Below are 16,639 nucleotides of genomic sequence, written 5' to 3' on the forward strand. Positions count from 1 at the left end.
CACAAGTTTTGAAACTCCAGGGCTGCTAAATGATTTTTCAGTAAAATCCGTGAGAAAGAGTTAAAAAGACACGGGGCGCCGAGGGAGATCGGCATCCGCTCCTCTAATTTCGCTTTCCAACAGACAGTCAAGCTAGACCAGCAACTGCTGAGAGTCCCGAGGAGCGCTTCAACGAGATTTGTAGAGGAAGAAGACAACGACGTCCTGACAAGGCTGCCTCGGGGCGACATAGAGCACCCGCCATCTTAAATTACCCGAAATGCTCTACCCGGTCTCGAGCGTGGTATTTTGGGTAGCTTAAGATGGCGGGCGAGAGGGCCGTTTAAAAATGGTGGCGAACCCCCACTCCTCACCCCAACTCCTCACCCCAACTCCTCACCCCAGTAGCCTCAGTAGCCTTAGGACAAAGGAGAGGGAAAGCAGGGAGCCAGCGGGTGGCGTTTGTTCCCTACAGAGCCCGGGAAGGAACACAACATTTATGACCTCATCCATCTAAAGCCGCCCCGGGAAATGGCTCCGAACTCCTGGTTTGGAACTGGCGTGAAAGCTCCGGGAGTTCTCAATCCCGTCCCAGCGTTCTTGAACCTCACACCAGCCTCGTCGACGGGCAGATGATCCTCTCCAACGACTACTAGGATGTAGGGAAATGTCCGAGGCTCGAAAGCTCCATGAGTTCGCTCAACGAAGACCCTCGCGGGGCTTCCTTTTGCGCGCTGCTCCGAACTGTGGAGGCAAAAATAAAGTCTATCTGGGTTTTGTGGGTTTTTTTTGTTTTTTGTTTTGCAAACGCCAGGATTTCTGGGCCCTCTGCAGCAAAAGCTCTAGTGCCGTTCTCTGCTACCAGGCCCCTCTGTAAGTCTAGCAAAGCGCAGAAAGTGAACTGCAAAGATTTGCGGGAGGAGGGCGTGTGTGTGGGTATATGTGCATAGGGGTATTGGGAATGGGATGAAAATTTTTCCAAATTTTCATATTGGGAAAGAAATCGCCTCCCGAGGTTCACATATAGCAGAAAATATTTCTGCAATGATCGCCCTCATTTGGTGTTAAGTGCTGGAGACCTAAAAGTCTTGCAGATTTTGATGTACGGGCGAATCTCACTACTCCGCTTAATTGGAGATGTGGATGGAAGCTTTGCCACCTTGAGCATATACCTTATGCAGACTATAATCAAATCTTTCCAGTACTAATATATCTTGTTGCTTTTCTTCTGGATGAAAATCGTTCATAGGATATTTTCAGCAGCGTTTTGGGGGTTGTTTCCCCCCCCCCCCCCTGAGCGAACGGGAGAAAAACCTGGAACAAGCAATTACTATATTCTGGCTGCATTCCTTTGCAAGAAAGCGTTATGCTTGTTGCAGCATTTGACATAGCTATAGCTGTGATCCAGGTGTCTGGCACAGATGTGCCAAATAATTTGACAGAAATGGGCCTCATGATAGTGGTTAGGAAAGCTGGTTAATTGTTCAAGACTGATTGGTGCTTATTCTCTGCTTACCTAGCTATCCACCATGTTCGCTGAATTTTTTTTGCAGATGGAATGGGCATAGCAGCCACACATAACAATACGCGTGGTTGAATTTGTATTATTTCTTTCATATTTTGTTTGTGATGTTACTATTTCCGTGTGTTTATTTTCTGTGTTTAGATGACACCTACCTGGAGGGGTAATAAATTATTACTGAACCAAGACTTAGGGCATACTGTACTTGTGTTTCGCCTCTGCCCTCAGCCTCGTTTATTCCGTGTGTAATGAATTGTGGGAAATGTAGTCTTTCTGTGTACAGGAAGTGAAATATGTTCTCTTGATTAAACTAGGGGGTGTCGGGATCCGTAGTGAACTCCTGGGTGTGGTGCATGTTGGGATCTGCAGTCATTTTGGAGGGAGGGTTTGCTGCAGAAAGATCTTCCCTCCTCCGGTTGTTCCCGGTGTGGGGAGGAGCCTGGTCGGTGAGTGGTTAGAAAGGGGGAGATGTAGGGGTTTTTGTTTTTTGCTTCTTTTGCCAGATACCTAGATTTTCAGGAAGAACTGGTGAGATTGAGAGAAAAATGCATTTCCCATCTTTTTCTTATGTGATTGGCTTCAGTTTGCCCCCCTTCCCCTGCCCCCAAACTATTCATTTTATCTGGGTTTAGGTAAGGCATTTTTTAAGTTAATCATATTGCTCTTGTCTCCATCCTCAGAGGTTGTGCCAGCCTATGTATGGTATTGCTTTTGCTGTATATGGGATGATTTTATTGTCTTAACCTGCAAGCCTAGTGTCAGCATTCAGAGGGGGCGAGTGGGGGGAACAAATAGGATGACAGCAGACCTCTGATTTAGGTCAAAGCCATTGGGGCCTGGTGGTGTAGATACTGATCACTCTTGTCCATCCTTGTACCCCTTTCCTGACTTAGGTTAGGTTAGGTTTATTAAATTTATAGACCGCCCCCTCTCCCCGTAGGGACTTGCCTTCCATTGGCTCCCTTGCCCCAAGCAAGGAGTTGATGAAGACAGCAGCAGCCCTTTCAAAATAAGCTTCGGTTTGCTCCCGTTTTTCATCCCTAGAATGAAATACCTGAGGATGCTGCTGCAGCCCAAAATATGTTGATAGTGAAGAGAAAGATAATGCATAATTGGAGCAGGAAAGCACAGAACAGCAATGGCAATCTTGAGTCCTTGCACAGCTGCCTATACATGCTTTTCATTTCTGCCAGGCCTGCTTCCATCAATTGATTTGCTTCACTCTGGGCCCCAGGGATATTTATATTCAAAACTCTGGAAAGCTGTGAAGTTTCTCTAGGCATTTTGTAAAATGCTGAAGCAATTACTTCTCTTGATAGGATACTTGCCTGGGCACAAAGATGCCAGTCGTGCCCCTGCAAATCTTGCCCCAGCAATGTATCCTTCATCAAACATTTTTATTTCCCAGAATGTCTCATTCAGGAAGACTTCTGATGCAGCACTGTCATTGGATCAATTGAGAGTTGTCAATGGAAAAATGTTTTGAGCTCTTCATATAACTTCCAGCAAAGAGATTCTTATGGGTAAATTGGCTGTGGAATTGATGGAAATTTAACATCTGATTTTCAGTCTCCATGTGTACCTTAGATGTTTACCATAAAAAAAAAGTTCCCTTCCCCCTTACTATTTCATTGCAGTGCTGTTTTATCTAGTCCCGGATGTATGATAAATCTACCGGTAGTAATGTAGAGTAACATGGGGAGAACTGTTATATAAGTTGAGAGGGTGGAGTTTGCAATATATGAGACATAGCACCATAACGTGAAAAGAAAAGAAAATGCCTTTTGGGTCTTTCAGTGGAACTGGTTGGACCAGTCTGCAATCTTTTTGACCTGTTGACATTTCCTGATTGTATTTCCTCAATCCTGGAGGAGGAGTTGAGCTTTGCCACCTGTTGCATTCTATTAGTGAAGTTTCTCCCCTGAGGTTCCAGCAAGATATGATTCTGGAGCGATCAAACAGGTCTGTAAGGAGTATTAATTTCTACTTAGTATAATGAAAAGAGTAGGGGGTATTTCCTAGTAGTAGGTGAAGCATTAAATCTAGTGCTTTCTGAAAGAGCATGTAGAAACTTTGGTGGTGACTGCTGGTCATAGCCATGGAACCTACTCATTAGTAAGAAAAGGGAAATTGGGTTGAAACAATTGCTGGAAGTGAAGGGATGTGTGTTACATAACTTCAGCACACTACCTTTATGTTCCCATTTGCCACCTTCCAGCACTGTTTTGTTCAGGGTTGAAATTCCACTTTTAATTAGTTTAGCAGCAACGGTTTAACTGATTATTATGAATTTATTTTAATTGTTGAGAACAAATTCTGTGAGTTGGGATCACTTTGTAAGTATACTGCGGTTTGCTATTTTGGTCTTAAGTTTAGCTTTAAAGATATCATTATCTTCAAGCAGCGTAGGATAGTTTTGTATATGAACAGCCTCTGTGGCAAAGGATTTAGTCTTAACTTCGATAGAGCTTAATGAGTGGCCTTGATCAAGTCATGTCTTTTATCCTGACCTACCTCATAGAGGGACACAGTGGCTGAGTGGCTAAGACGCTGAGCTTGTCAGTCAGAAATGACGGCAGTTTGGCGGTTTGAATCCCTAGCGCCATGTAACGGAGTGAGCTCCCGTTACTTGTCCCAGCTTCTGCCAACCTGGCAGTTAGAAAGCATGTAAAAATGCAAGTAGAAAAATAGGAACCACCTTTGGTGGGAAGGTAACAGTGTTCTGTGTGTCTTTGGCATTTAGTCATGCCGGCCACATGGCCATGGAGAAGACGTCTTCGGACAGTGCTGGCTCTTTGGCTTTGAAACGGAGTTGAGCACTGCCTCCTAGAGTCGGGAATGACTGGTACATAGGTGTGAGAGGAACCTTTACCTCATGAAGGTGTTTTTTGCTAATAAAATGGGAGGTGGTATTAATACTATCCTGAACTCCTTGGAAGAAAGGCAAAATGATAGATTGTAAGCTATGTTATTTTAACAAGACACATTTAATACGGTTTTACTGTATTTTTCGGAGTATAAAAGGCACATTCGTTTTTGGGGAGGAAAAAAAAAATCTGCCTTTGCCTACCAGCATCCATTGGTATTCATCTGGCTAGCGTCCTTAGCAAACAGCCTGGTCAGCTTCAGCACAAGCAGCTGATTGGTGGGTTGATCGGCCTCCTGGAATACCCCCAATCAGCTGTTCCCAGAGGTGAACTTTAGCAACAGATTCGCTGGTTGTGAGTGCGTGGGTTGGGGCGCAAACACAGCATCAAAAATGCAGCTGAACTTTGCAGGTCGCTCTGGTGAGTAGAACAGGTGCAGCACGGAACTGGTCTGACAGGGCAACAACAGTTCCGGGGTGCCTTTTTGGCCTCTGCACCTTGCATTTTAAGTTTCAAATGCTCCGTTTCAGACCCATTCAAGGCTGCGGGGGTCGGCAAATCACATCTCCACCAATTGCTGCCCAAAAAACGCAACGCACAGAAGCCAAAAATGGGTCATGCGGAGACCAAATCGTGATGCATGGAGGCAGCGATCGGCGGCGATGTGCTGTAGCGATCCCTGCATCCTTGAATGCATCTGAAATGGAGCATTCGGAGGCTGAAAATACACGGTGCAGAGGCCAAATATGCAAGGCACATAGGAGGGGATTTGTGGCAATCCCTGCAGCTGGAACAGGTCTAAAAGCGACACGCGGAGGCCGAATGGTGGGGGCTGGCGGATAGGCTACATTTGGTGTATCACTAACCATCAAAAATGCCTTAATCATCTGGCAGTCCTGTTTTCTATGTGTCAGTTCCTCATATGCAATTTCCTCCAGCTCCACCAGGTATCCAAGTAACGTATTTCTTGGAAGACCACAGCCTTGTTTCCTGTTTCCTGTTCTACTGCAGAATTTCTCAGTTGCCTGACATTCTGTCATGCTATTGCAGCTCTTGTTTTTTCCTTGTCCTTCTCCCATAGACATAGGCAATTACCACAGTACTCCATTGGTGTGTTCATTATCCCCATCCTTTCATGCTGACCTTGTCTTTTCTTTCCAAGGTTCCCGGGAACCTCAGGCTGATGCCCATCTCAGCTCGTCCACGCCTGCAATGGGATGATACTCTGAATCCCTTGAGGATTAGTGTGGGCAGTCTTCCAGTGCTGGCGTCCATGACCAAAACAGCTGACCCCCGTTTCCGCCTGCGTTGGAAGGCCATTGTGGTGACCACTCTGGCCCTTGTCATGGTGTTGCTTCTCCTTTGTTTCCAGCGTTCATCCCCTGTGAACAGGCCAGTCCCTCTCAATGCACATACCTGGAGGCTTAGTGTTCTATCCAATGAGAGGTATAATGACACTTACCCACTGTCACCACCTCAGCGGATCCCAGAAGGTGTGCGGTACCGTATTGGACTTATTGCTGATCTTGACACAAACTCCAAGGGTCCCAGTGAGCACACCTGGTTCAGCTACTTGAAGAAGGGTTATCTCACATTGTCAGCCAGTGGGGACCATGTCTCTGTTGAGTGGGATACAAAGAACCATATATTGGAATCTCACCTAGCGGAAAAAGGACGTGGCATGGAGCTTTCTGAATTGGTAGTCTTTAATGGTAAACTCTATGCCGTAGATGATCGAACGGGTGTGGTCTACCAGATTGATGACACCAGGGTAGTACCTTGGGTGATATTATCTGATGGAGATGGCACAGTTGGCAAAGGTGAGCTCAGGTTTAAGTTCTAGGTTTTGTACTGGAAGGCTCCCTAACCTTTAAGTAGTTCCTCGCTTTCTTAATGTCACAAGTAAAGCTATGGCCACCAGAAACCTTTAAGAATTCTCTGAATATCATGTTTCCTTTTTTGAAGTTTACCCAATTTACTAACATTCTGTTACACTGTCTAGTAGAGATGAAACTTCTTTCGAGGTAAAAAAAAATGTTTATTTTAACATTGTTCTGCCTTTTGGCCTAAAATCAGCACACACACCCCGTCTTCAAAAAATTTAAAAAATGAAATAGACTATAAAAGCAAGAAAAATGGGAGAATCTAACATTTGAAATTGCTTTTGATTTGGAATTTTTGGTTGTGTTTTTAATACATTAAAGTAATATTGAAATATTTATATTAAAAGAATGTTATAGCACTGTTCATGTAGCTGTAATGCTTTTTCCATTATCCAGTTGGTTAAAATAATTGTAAATGCGAATTTCTGTTTCCATTTTATGTACATGCATGCACACCTCAATGGAAGAGTGCTATAGCATTTTATACTAAATTATTTAGCATGTCTTGTTTCTCACACCTTTAATGATTCGGGGCAGTTTATAGAAATACCATTAAAACTGCAAAAAGAAAAAGATGGAATAGTTTTCCAGTATTATGAGGTTTAAAAAAACTGATAAAAATGATGTCTGTTGTAAAACATTGAAGGAATGTATTGAGCTGCTGTAGATATGTTTTATAAATTATGACCTATGTCAAGATCATAACTCATATAAAATCATGACAGTAAGATATTTTTATCTGCAGAATATAATAATGTAAATGGGCAGTTCTCAAACATTTTGGTCTTAGGACCTCTTTACAGTTAGTCCTTGAGTTACAACTGTAATGGAGTCTGCCTATTACGGTTGTAAGTCATGATGGTTGTAAATTGGATTGGTCATGTGACCAACCTTTTTTACAGGGGTCATTAAGCGAATGCCACAGTTGTTAACTGAACCCCTGATTTGTTATGGGCTGGATTTGCTGAAAACCAGAAGTAATTGTCCATTTTCAGGAAAAACATTGTAAAACCTGGTTTATGTTGAAGAAAATAATTCTTACAGTAATTTGACCAAATTGTCTCAAAGGTGTTTTTTCCAAAAGTCAATTGGACCTTCTTGGGTTTTTTGTTTGAAAATGTTTCACTTCTCATCCAAGAAGCTTCTTCAGTTTTAACTGACTGATGGGGAATGGAAGGATTCAGAAGAGAAACATTTTTCAAACAACAACAACAACAAAAATCCAAGAAAATCTACTTGCCATTTGGAAAAAGTATCTTTGGGACAATCATGACTTGGAGGTTTGAGAAACTCCATACATTTGGTCAATCTGTATTTTACTCATGCTTTGAACAAATCCTGAGAAATTTTAATATTTGTCTTAAAGATCAGACAGACCCTTTTCAACCTACTGGGGAAACTCTGGCACCTGTCTTAAGGAAACTGTCTTGCGGGGGTAGTTTGGGTTGGATAAGTGTTGCTTTACTTACATTGTCTCACATTTTGTTCAGGATTTAAGGCAGAATGGTTGGCAGTGAAGGATGAGCACCTCTATGTGGGAGGCTTGGGCAAGGATTGGACCACAACTACAGGAGAGGTGCTCAATCAAAATCCAGAATGGGTGAAAGTCATTGGTTACAAAGGTGACGTGGCTCATGAGAACTGGGTCATCAATTACAATGCACTCCGGACTGCAGCTGGGATCAAATCTCCAGGTGAGCAATGGGCTGGTTTCTGTTAATAACGTAATAAACCTGCCAACAGCTAAATATTATGCATAATTCTGCTTCTAATACTTCATTTCTTGTAAAATGGAGGCTTATACACACTGAATTGTTGGAATTAAAAAGTTGAAGAGGATTTGGCTTTTGAGGATGAAAAGTATGAATGTCCTTAGAGAAGGCAGTGTATAATGTCTATTCTTATGCTGGCTGTGGTTTACCCAGATCACTACCTATAAAGTTTCTACCATCATTGTTTAATCTTGTCATATTATGGTTCTTCCTTTGGAACTTTGTCAGCTTGTGCAGTGTTGTTTTTCTGCGTGAGCATGGACTTGCACTAGAAAACCTATTTATTTATTTAGAAAATGTATATTGCCGCCTACTCACACATGGCTACTCAAGCGGCTTACAATGAAATAAAAAACACCATATATGAGAAAATAATAATAATAATAAAGTAATGACCCACCCACCCACCCCGGCAACAACACACATTCATACTAGCCATTTAATCCAAGATCCCTTCCAGTTCTGTTATCCTGTAAGTCATTCTGGTTATGCTTGAGGATATCTATCTTGGTTCTATATGCTTCCCAGGTTACTTGATCCATGAGTCTGCCTCTTGGAGTGAGAGACTGCAGCGTTGGTTCTTCCTACCACGCCGTGCCAGCCATGGACGCTACAATGAGCAGGAGGATGAGCATCGTGGCACCAACTTGCTTCTTAGTTCCACACCAGACTTCACTGATATCTCTGTGAGCCATATTGGTGATGTCATTCCCACCCATGGCTTCTCCTCCTTCAAGTTTGTCCCTGACACTGATGATCAAATAATTGTGGCATTAAAATCTGAAGAGGATGCTGGACATGTGGCAACCTATATCACTGCCTTCATGCTGGATGGACGTTGCCTGTTACCTGAAACTCGCATTGGTTCCGTCAAATATGAGGGCATTGAGTTTATCTAATTAAAATATTTTATCTAATTAAAAGAAGTCATGCTTTTAAGGAGGTCAGATGAACTGCTGAGGGGGGGGGCAGAAGTTCTATTTTGTTTATTACTCTAACTCTGCTTTTGCTGCAGAGCATTATGGGACATTGAAGTGCTTCTCTTGGCTTAGTTTTCACCTCTGTAAAAACTACTTGTTTCTGTGCTGCCCTCTAGTGATACAAAGCCCATACAGCCTCCCCCCCCCCCCCCATTTTATTACATTCTAGGATTTAGCCCACTCTCCTTAATCAGGCTATTAATTTGGCAGCGTAAACCTAATGAATTGCCTTATTCTTCCCTCCTCCCTCCTGTCTATTCACATGTGCCTTTGCTGAGAAGAGAAAGTCTTCAAACCCAGTTATTCAGCAAAGATATTAGTCAAACATTTGGAAGGTTTCCCTTGTCTCTGCCTATCCCTGCAACAGTCATTTTAATCTTGTCTGCACAGGTAACTCTTTTTGATAGGGAATTGCAGGTGGGACTTTGGCCTCTAATCAAGAAACTTTTGTGATAACAGCAGAAAAGGAGCTGATGCCATAACCTGGAACTTTCTGGAACAAAAGGCTCATCTTCTGTTTCGAGAGGTTCTGTTCTGCCTTTGTCTCTAAAGGCAAAGAGTTTCCTTTAGGTAATCATAATATTGAGAAATCAAGCTTCATATTGGTAAGAAACCTAAAAGGTATATGTGTCATAGTTTTTCACGATCCTTCATTTAAAAATAAATAAATTTGTTTTCAGTGTTAGGAAACAAGATTTTAAGAAAATATTGTAGCTGGAATCAGGTTCTAAAGTTATTCCATCTGCAGAATTTTAAGTATTCATCGTTCCTCTCTTATGTGTAATAAAATGGGCAAGTGAGCTTACTTTGCTTCCATGTCTCTCACTGTTGGACATTTTCTGGAAGTTTTATTTCAATCCTAGCACTGTGTCTTATTTTTCAAATAAATTATCAACAGCTTTAATATTTTGAAAGTTACCTGAACTTACCTATGCTTTATCTATACTTACCTGTTCTGACCCCCCCACCCCCATTCCTGTGAATAAACCAGAACACAGGCTTGGCTATTTGCCACTGTTTAATTACTGAGATAACGAATCCTTTGGCTGAGGGCCCAGAAAACTCACGTTCAATAGAGCAATCCAGATAATCCGAATGAAGCAACACAGATAGTCCAAACGAACAGCACGGCTAGAATGCACAGATAGATTTTCTTAACTACTAATTCGAACGGTTGTTTCCTGCAAATGTCCCCTCCCAACGCCTCACCTATAATCTCTCTTGGGAGGGGCCAATCCACAACCACCTGTGCTTAATCATCTTCTGTGAGTCTGCCTACGGAGTTGCTGCTTCCGTTTCTCAGCCCTTCTCAATCTAACATCAGGGACAAACTGCCTTTGATCCTCCCCACTGCTCCATGCCTCAGGCGCCTCCTGGTGGCCAACCAGCCTCTCTGGTTCCTGCTCTGAGTCTGAACCCTGCACAGGGTCCTCCACATCGTCCAGGGCAGACTCATATGGTTCCTTGCTATCCGAGTCCATCAGAAGCTCAACCGGATCCTGCTGGGCCACAACACTTACCTATACTTTTTAGCCCGTTTTTACCTTTCTACCTATTACCTGAAACGAAAGAAAAATGTGTTGGCCATCATAATGTGCCAGCTTTTAAAAATATATGTTTAAGAAACACAAATATTACGGATCACTTTTGTAGGGAGATGAGCTACAGAAACTCCAAAGAAGTGTAATGATTTTTTGGATATGCCAAAATGTATACAGTTGAAGGCTGCTCCATAAATGTTTGTGAATATAAAGGAATGTGCTTTATACCAAACCATCGTGCTCATTGTGCTCAATATTCCCTATTCTAACTGGTAATTCCCTTTAGAGACTGACTTTAAGCTAATTTGCATGCAAAATATGCGCCCTTACCATTGAACGGCAGAAAAATGCTCTTTCACCGAGCATCATATAAAATTGGATGCAGTTCTAATGGGGGATTTACGTAGATGTTCCCCCAAACGCTTCCACCCAATACTTTTGGTTTGTATCTTAGAGCATAAACCATAAAGTGATGTATACGTAAGAAGGTCGGGAGAGAAATAATGATGTATTTTGAATATTGTATGAAATTCAGAAAGGCTGATCACTAGATGGTGCTACTGTACTTATTTGTGACATAGCCATGACACACTGTAAAGAGCTGTTGTCAGCTTCCCTTGGAAGGATCAGAACACACTGGAGGCGTGGCTAGCATTTACATCAAATGTGTTAAGTCCAATCAGTATTTGTGTGTGTTGGCATTTGCTGCTAGATATATTTAAGATTTAGATCATAAATGTAAGCGTCCAAAACATACAAAAATAATAAATGAGTTTGGACACACAAAGCCAAATTTTGATAACTGCCTCCCATTTTGTATTGAGAATATTGCCTATAAAGTTGACTTGGTTTTTGTAATCTGCTAATAAGAATTAAATTGGTTAAAATGATTACTTAGTAACAATGTAAGGATTTCTTTCCCCTGGAGGCCGCCCAGGTATAATATTTGAATAAGAGCTCATTAGCATCACTTTAGTTCTTTGTGTGGTATGTCTTTGTTATACAAGAAGCGAAAATAATGATTTGAATTTTAGTAGGAACTTTCTTGTGAGCAAAATGCCAGAATTCTGGAAAAACACAGATTCCTGATTTCTAAGAGGAGAAAAGATTTCATTCTTTTTCAAACACTTCACAAAGGACCCTACATATTAGTTAATTTAAAACTCTGGCATAAATACTGTTCAATTGTTAAACACCCTTACCTCTGTGCAAATCAAAGTCTAATTTGGATATAATTTCTTTTCCTTTGAGGCTGTCTGCCTCTTTGTCCCATGGATGTTTGACTTCTCCTGTTGAATCAGCCAGCCCAAACACAGTCAAATAGCTAATCTACAAAACAGACTACTGATCAAGATCCGGAGCCATTGATTTAATCCCATCCTTGTATGTCCAAAATTATATTCTATGTGATTTTGCTCAAAAAAATTAAATTTAAGTTCAGATTTATTTAAAGAAGTTCAGAATTCAGCACTCCAATTTTTAACTTGGCTCTACAGCCTTTGTATGAACTGCTTAGCAGGTTGCTCCCTCCTATGATCTCTCTGGTTCCCTCTAAATTTATTAAACCGTCTCCCATGAGCTTTAGATGGCATGGCTAATGGTAGTGTTGGCTTGGAAGTCATTTACAATAGCTGGGGCAAGTTTGGGAAAAGCTACTCCCAATACTGTACCAGCATTTTCCTCTCTGTAAATAACCTTATATCTCCAGATATATCATCGTGTTCTCTCTGGAAGTTTTGTTTTTAAAAGATGACTTTTTTAAAAGATAGAAGTAGAGAATAACCAAATGTCCTAAGAGAGAGATTCTTTTAAAGTTCTGTTAATTAGATTTATTGCAAGGGAAAAGATTACAATGCAGATTCTTGTGAACAGGATATGTATATACTTTGGTCCTGCCTTTTACAGGTAGTTTTTGACTTAACAGTTCATTTAGTAACCATTCAAAATTACAACTGCACTGAAAAATGGACTTATGACCATTTTTCACACTTACAACTGTTGCGTTGCAGCATCCCCATCCCTCACGGGATCAAAATTCAGATACTTGGCAACTGACTCATATTTATGATGGTTGCAGTGTCCCAGGTTCATGCGGATTCCCTCATGATCCCTTTCAGATTCACTTAACAACCGGTTCCAACTTATGAACTGCAGTGATTCACTTAACAACTGTGGCAAGAAAGGTCGTAAAATGGGAGAAAACTCACTTAAATGTTTCACTTAGCAAGAGAAGTTTTGGACTCAAATGCGGTCTTAAGTTGAGGACTACTGGTATCAGTGTGTGTGCTGAGATGGGTCTTAATGCCTTTGATCTCTCTTCACCTTTCTTATTTTACTGGGGGATTGGCTAACCATTTAAGGTATATGAACAGGATGTGTTGGTTCCTATTTTCAGTATTTTGCAAATATCCTAGGTTCAGACAACTTGGTTGGATGGTTGGAGATGGGCCACCTATTGACAGCTAGCAGGAGGAGCCTGAATATTCCCGGCCTTGCTTCCCACTTACCTTGGTGCAGTTTCTGGTTATAGGTTGTAAAGTACTTTTCTACCTTTATGGAGGAAAGAAGTATCGTGTCCTAATTCCTTACTCTTGAGATCAGCTTGTAAGAGAGATGGGGCTTTCTCAGAATCTGAGTAATTTACCTATATATGGCATGGCATGATAATGATAAGACAGAAAATATAGTGAACTCTAGCATCACTCCTGGTCTTAGTAACTCTGAGGCATGTAGTCAATATTTTTTTAAAATATTATATTATAACACACATACACACACACAAACACAGCACGTTGCTGAAAAAAGGGAAACGAAAGAAAAGTAGAAAAGAAAAACAAGAATAAAAGGGCATTTATAAATGTTATATGACTTGGTTATATTTTTCAGTGTTTAATTAGTTTTAAATAATTGAATATAATAATATTTTAAGAACTCCACATCATTGTTAAAATCCAAGTAATGTATAAATATCAATGGCAATCAGCAGAATATAGATCATAGAATAAATTAGGAATCATAATAATGTCAGCCTGAGCAGTTCTGTTTGAAGGTTAAAATATTAAGACTTTATGTTAAAGAGAAAACCAAATTTGGATATGGTATAAGCCTCTGTCGAAGTACAGTTCAAAAATGATTTCCGAATTGAATTGAGTATCAAATTTACTTTTAAGATAGAATGTTGCCTATCTTAAAAGCACAAGCAGACTCCCACAATTTAATTAACATTCTTCTGCAGAAGGTAGTGTACGTATTTTGCATTAAGACTCGTAATAGTTACTTATATGCAAAACTAAGAATAATTTGTGGGAATATAAAATTTAGTAATTATTTACTTTTTTAAAAATAAGTTTAAGAGAAAAATTAGCTTTTAATTTTTTCATTCTGTTGTTGTAAGTAATTTTCCCAAAATTGTTAGATTTACTAAATTGCAACCAAATATGGAAAAATAAACAAATTTGGTTGTTACATTTCCAACTTTTAGAAAATGAATTGTCTGTTTTAGCAGCTAATAGTGGAGTAATAAACTCATGTAAAACGTAGCAGTGTTCTTTAATATTTGGTGTTAATGTCTCTCCGCTAATAACATTTGTATTATTGCAAATTTATTGTATCTTAATTCTGCATCCATTTAATCATATAGCCTTTAATTTGTTTATTGTTCTGACTCGTATTTCACTGATAGTTCGTAAGTAAGACCCAACAAGTTGGGTCTTACTTACAAACTATCAGTGAAATACGAGTCAGAACAATAAGTTAGGTTTTCATATTCAATCAAATGTCCTTAGTTCCACATTGTTTTTGGAAATAATTTTAAAACTATTGCTTATTTAAAATTCTAAAATTGGTAAAGTACTTCTGGCCATTCTCAAAAAGATGCTATATTTGCCTTATTAAAAATAAGATTTTGCAGTTTATCTGATTTGATATCTCTGATAAGCAATGCTTTCCTCTTTATAAAATTTAAATATTTAATAACAAGGTGAGAGGTGATAATTTTATTTTTTTCTGGAATTTATTCAATTTTTTAAAATAAGTTGCTAATTATTGCATAATGTCTTACAGACTTTTATTTCTGTTTGTCCAAAAATATTTGTGTAGACCATTTTTAAAAAGATACTAATTTTGTCAAATCATGGCTACATATAAGTAATCCTCATTTAACGATTGACTCATTTATTGATTATTTACAGTTGCAACAGTAATGAAAAAATAATTTTGTGACAATTCTTGCATTTCCAACCTTTGCAGATCTGTAAAGCAAGCGAAAGCTGAAGTAAAATCATGATTTTCACTTAGTTAGCTGCTTTTCTTAGTGATCAAATGGTCAGTCCTGATTGTTGCTAAAAAGAATTAGTTGTTTTTACAGCAATATTAAATCTTATACAAAAATTCCTTTCTCAGTTGTATTTCATGGCAACAACTGAGTTTTCTTCTTATTGATCCAATGTTTGCACCAAATATACTACTATGTGTGTGTATTCTATTATTGAGTCTAAATATTCGTGGCTACTTCAGTTGAAGTACATCATCATCAATATATATTTTCAGTTTATATTTGTGGGTTGCTAATTTAATTCCAGAGCCTAATGCCAACAAAGATAAGCAGACAAATTTCATTATAGTACATGATTGTACTAAAAACCATTTACTACTTTGGTCATGGCTCCTTGTTCCTTATAATTATTCTGTATCCATGTGATCCACATAGATCACACTGTGGGACCCACACTTCATCTTCAAAAAATCCTTGCAAAAGTTTTCTCTGTATTGAGAAGTCATAGTCACCTTCTTACTTTTCTGATTTATCCATAACAAGGGTGTCAAACTCAATTTCATTGAGGGCCGCATCAGGGTCGTGTTTGACCTGGGGCCCCCCATGGTGGGTGTGACATGGGACTCATGTCGGGGGCACCTGTGGTGGCCAAGTGCTAAGGCAGGACTTCCCTGAGACCCTCTCTCACTCTCATAATTTTCCTTCCTTTTCTTTTTCCTTCCCTCTTCATTCTCCTTTCTTCTTCCTTCCCTTCCTTATTTTCCTTGCTTTGTTCTCTTCCCATCTTCCCTTCTTTTTCTTTGTCTTTCCTCTTTCCCTTTCTTTTTTCCTGTCCCTTCTTGCATTTCTCCTTTTGTTTTAAGTTTGTTTTACTAGCCCTCTGCCAGGGAAAATGGGGCTCAGGAAGACCACACCCTGTTTTTGGCCATTACGAACTCCTGCAGCCCTCTGCCAGCAAAAATGGGACGTCCCGACCCCCCGAGCTCCCTTTTTGCTGGCAGAGGCACCGCAAGCTAGTCCTTTGTTGTTTCCACACTTGCCCCATGAGCCAGATCTAAGCACCCTGTGCGGCCTATGGGCCTTGAGTTTGACACCCCTGGTCTATAATATTCAAATTATATGTGATTTCTCTCATGTATGTTTTTGTAATAAATCCACTTTTCAATCTGTATAATGTATTCAGTAAAGTCCATTTATTTATTTTCGTAGTAATGCCATAAAAGTTTGTAGTTTGAATTCGGTAAGGAAATAGATGTGTATGTTTTAGTCCTTGTGCCTTGGCAATTTTAAGACATGTGGACTTCAACTCCCAGAATTCCCCAGCCAATACAACTTTACTCCAGAATTTTCTCAGCACAGTTTCAACTTCAACTCTCAGAATTCCCCCAACCATATGATCCGCATATCTTAAAATTGCCAAGGCTGAAAAACACTGCTTTAGTCATTTCTTTTTTTATAGATGAGGATGAAATTTTTCCATGAGAAAAGAAGTCTTGACACTTGAATCAAATTGATTATCCAGGATAATCTCTTGTTTCTTTAGCAATAAGTAAGCTTCAATTTGTCTGACTTGTTGCCATTTTCAAAATGTTTCTTTTGACAAAAATCCACTACTCTGTCTCCTGTTGAGGAGATGAAAACAAATAATCCATCTTATGATTTAAAAGTCAATGTTATTAAAAATAAGAAAAAGAGAACGAGGGAGTAGAATTTCTTTCAGCTTGTCAAATGCACATAAAGCTAAACAGTTATAGTAATCCTGTATTTTGGCTTTAGGTGATCATATTACAATTGGATGGAATAAGATATTTATTGCCAGTAA

The 16,639-nt window shown here is 39.9% G+C and overlaps 1 protein-coding gene and 1 long non-coding RNA gene across 6 annotated transcripts; one reads left to right on the top strand and one right to left on the bottom strand.

The window, feature by feature from the left end:
• The first annotated feature begins 372 nt into the window (after positions 1 to 372).
• Positions 373 to 9,828, top strand: CANT1 (calcium activated nucleotidase 1). 5 transcript variants are annotated; one of them, XM_081936801.1, is made up of 4 exons: positions 373 to 852; positions 5,531 to 6,188; positions 7,742 to 7,945; positions 8,552 to 9,828. In XM_081936801.1, the coding sequence occupies exons 2-4, from the start codon at positions 5,552 to 5,554 to the stop codon at positions 8,920 to 8,922; spliced, it is 1,212 nt and encodes a 403-aa protein (XP_081792927.1). In that variant the 5' UTR covers positions 373 to 852; positions 5,531 to 5,551; the 3' UTR covers positions 8,923 to 9,828. The 5 variants fall into 5 exon arrangements, with proteins under 5 accessions (XP_081792927.1, XP_081792929.1, XP_081792926.1 ...); XM_081936803.1 differs by having other exon boundaries at positions 373 to 638; XM_081936800.1 differs by lacking the exon at positions 373 to 852 and adding an exon at positions 1,829 to 1,947.
• Positions 9,829 to 9,966: 138 nt separating this feature from the next.
• On the bottom strand, positions 9,967 to 16,328 carry LOC309383864. The gene is made up of 3 exons (XR_014173937.1): positions 15,442 to 16,328; positions 14,292 to 15,408; positions 9,967 to 14,258 (listed from the first exon to the last, which is right to left on the bottom strand). It is a non-coding gene; the product is annotated as an uncharacterized lncRNA (long non-coding RNA).
• Between the last annotated feature and the right edge of the window lie 311 nt (positions 16,329 to 16,639).

The sequence above is a fragment of the Natrix helvetica genome, assembly GCF_964273705.1.
Source record: "Natrix helvetica genome assembly, chromosome: 1".
NCBI classification, from domain to species: domain Eukaryota; kingdom Metazoa; phylum Chordata; class Lepidosauria; order Squamata; family Natricidae; genus Natrix; species Natrix helvetica.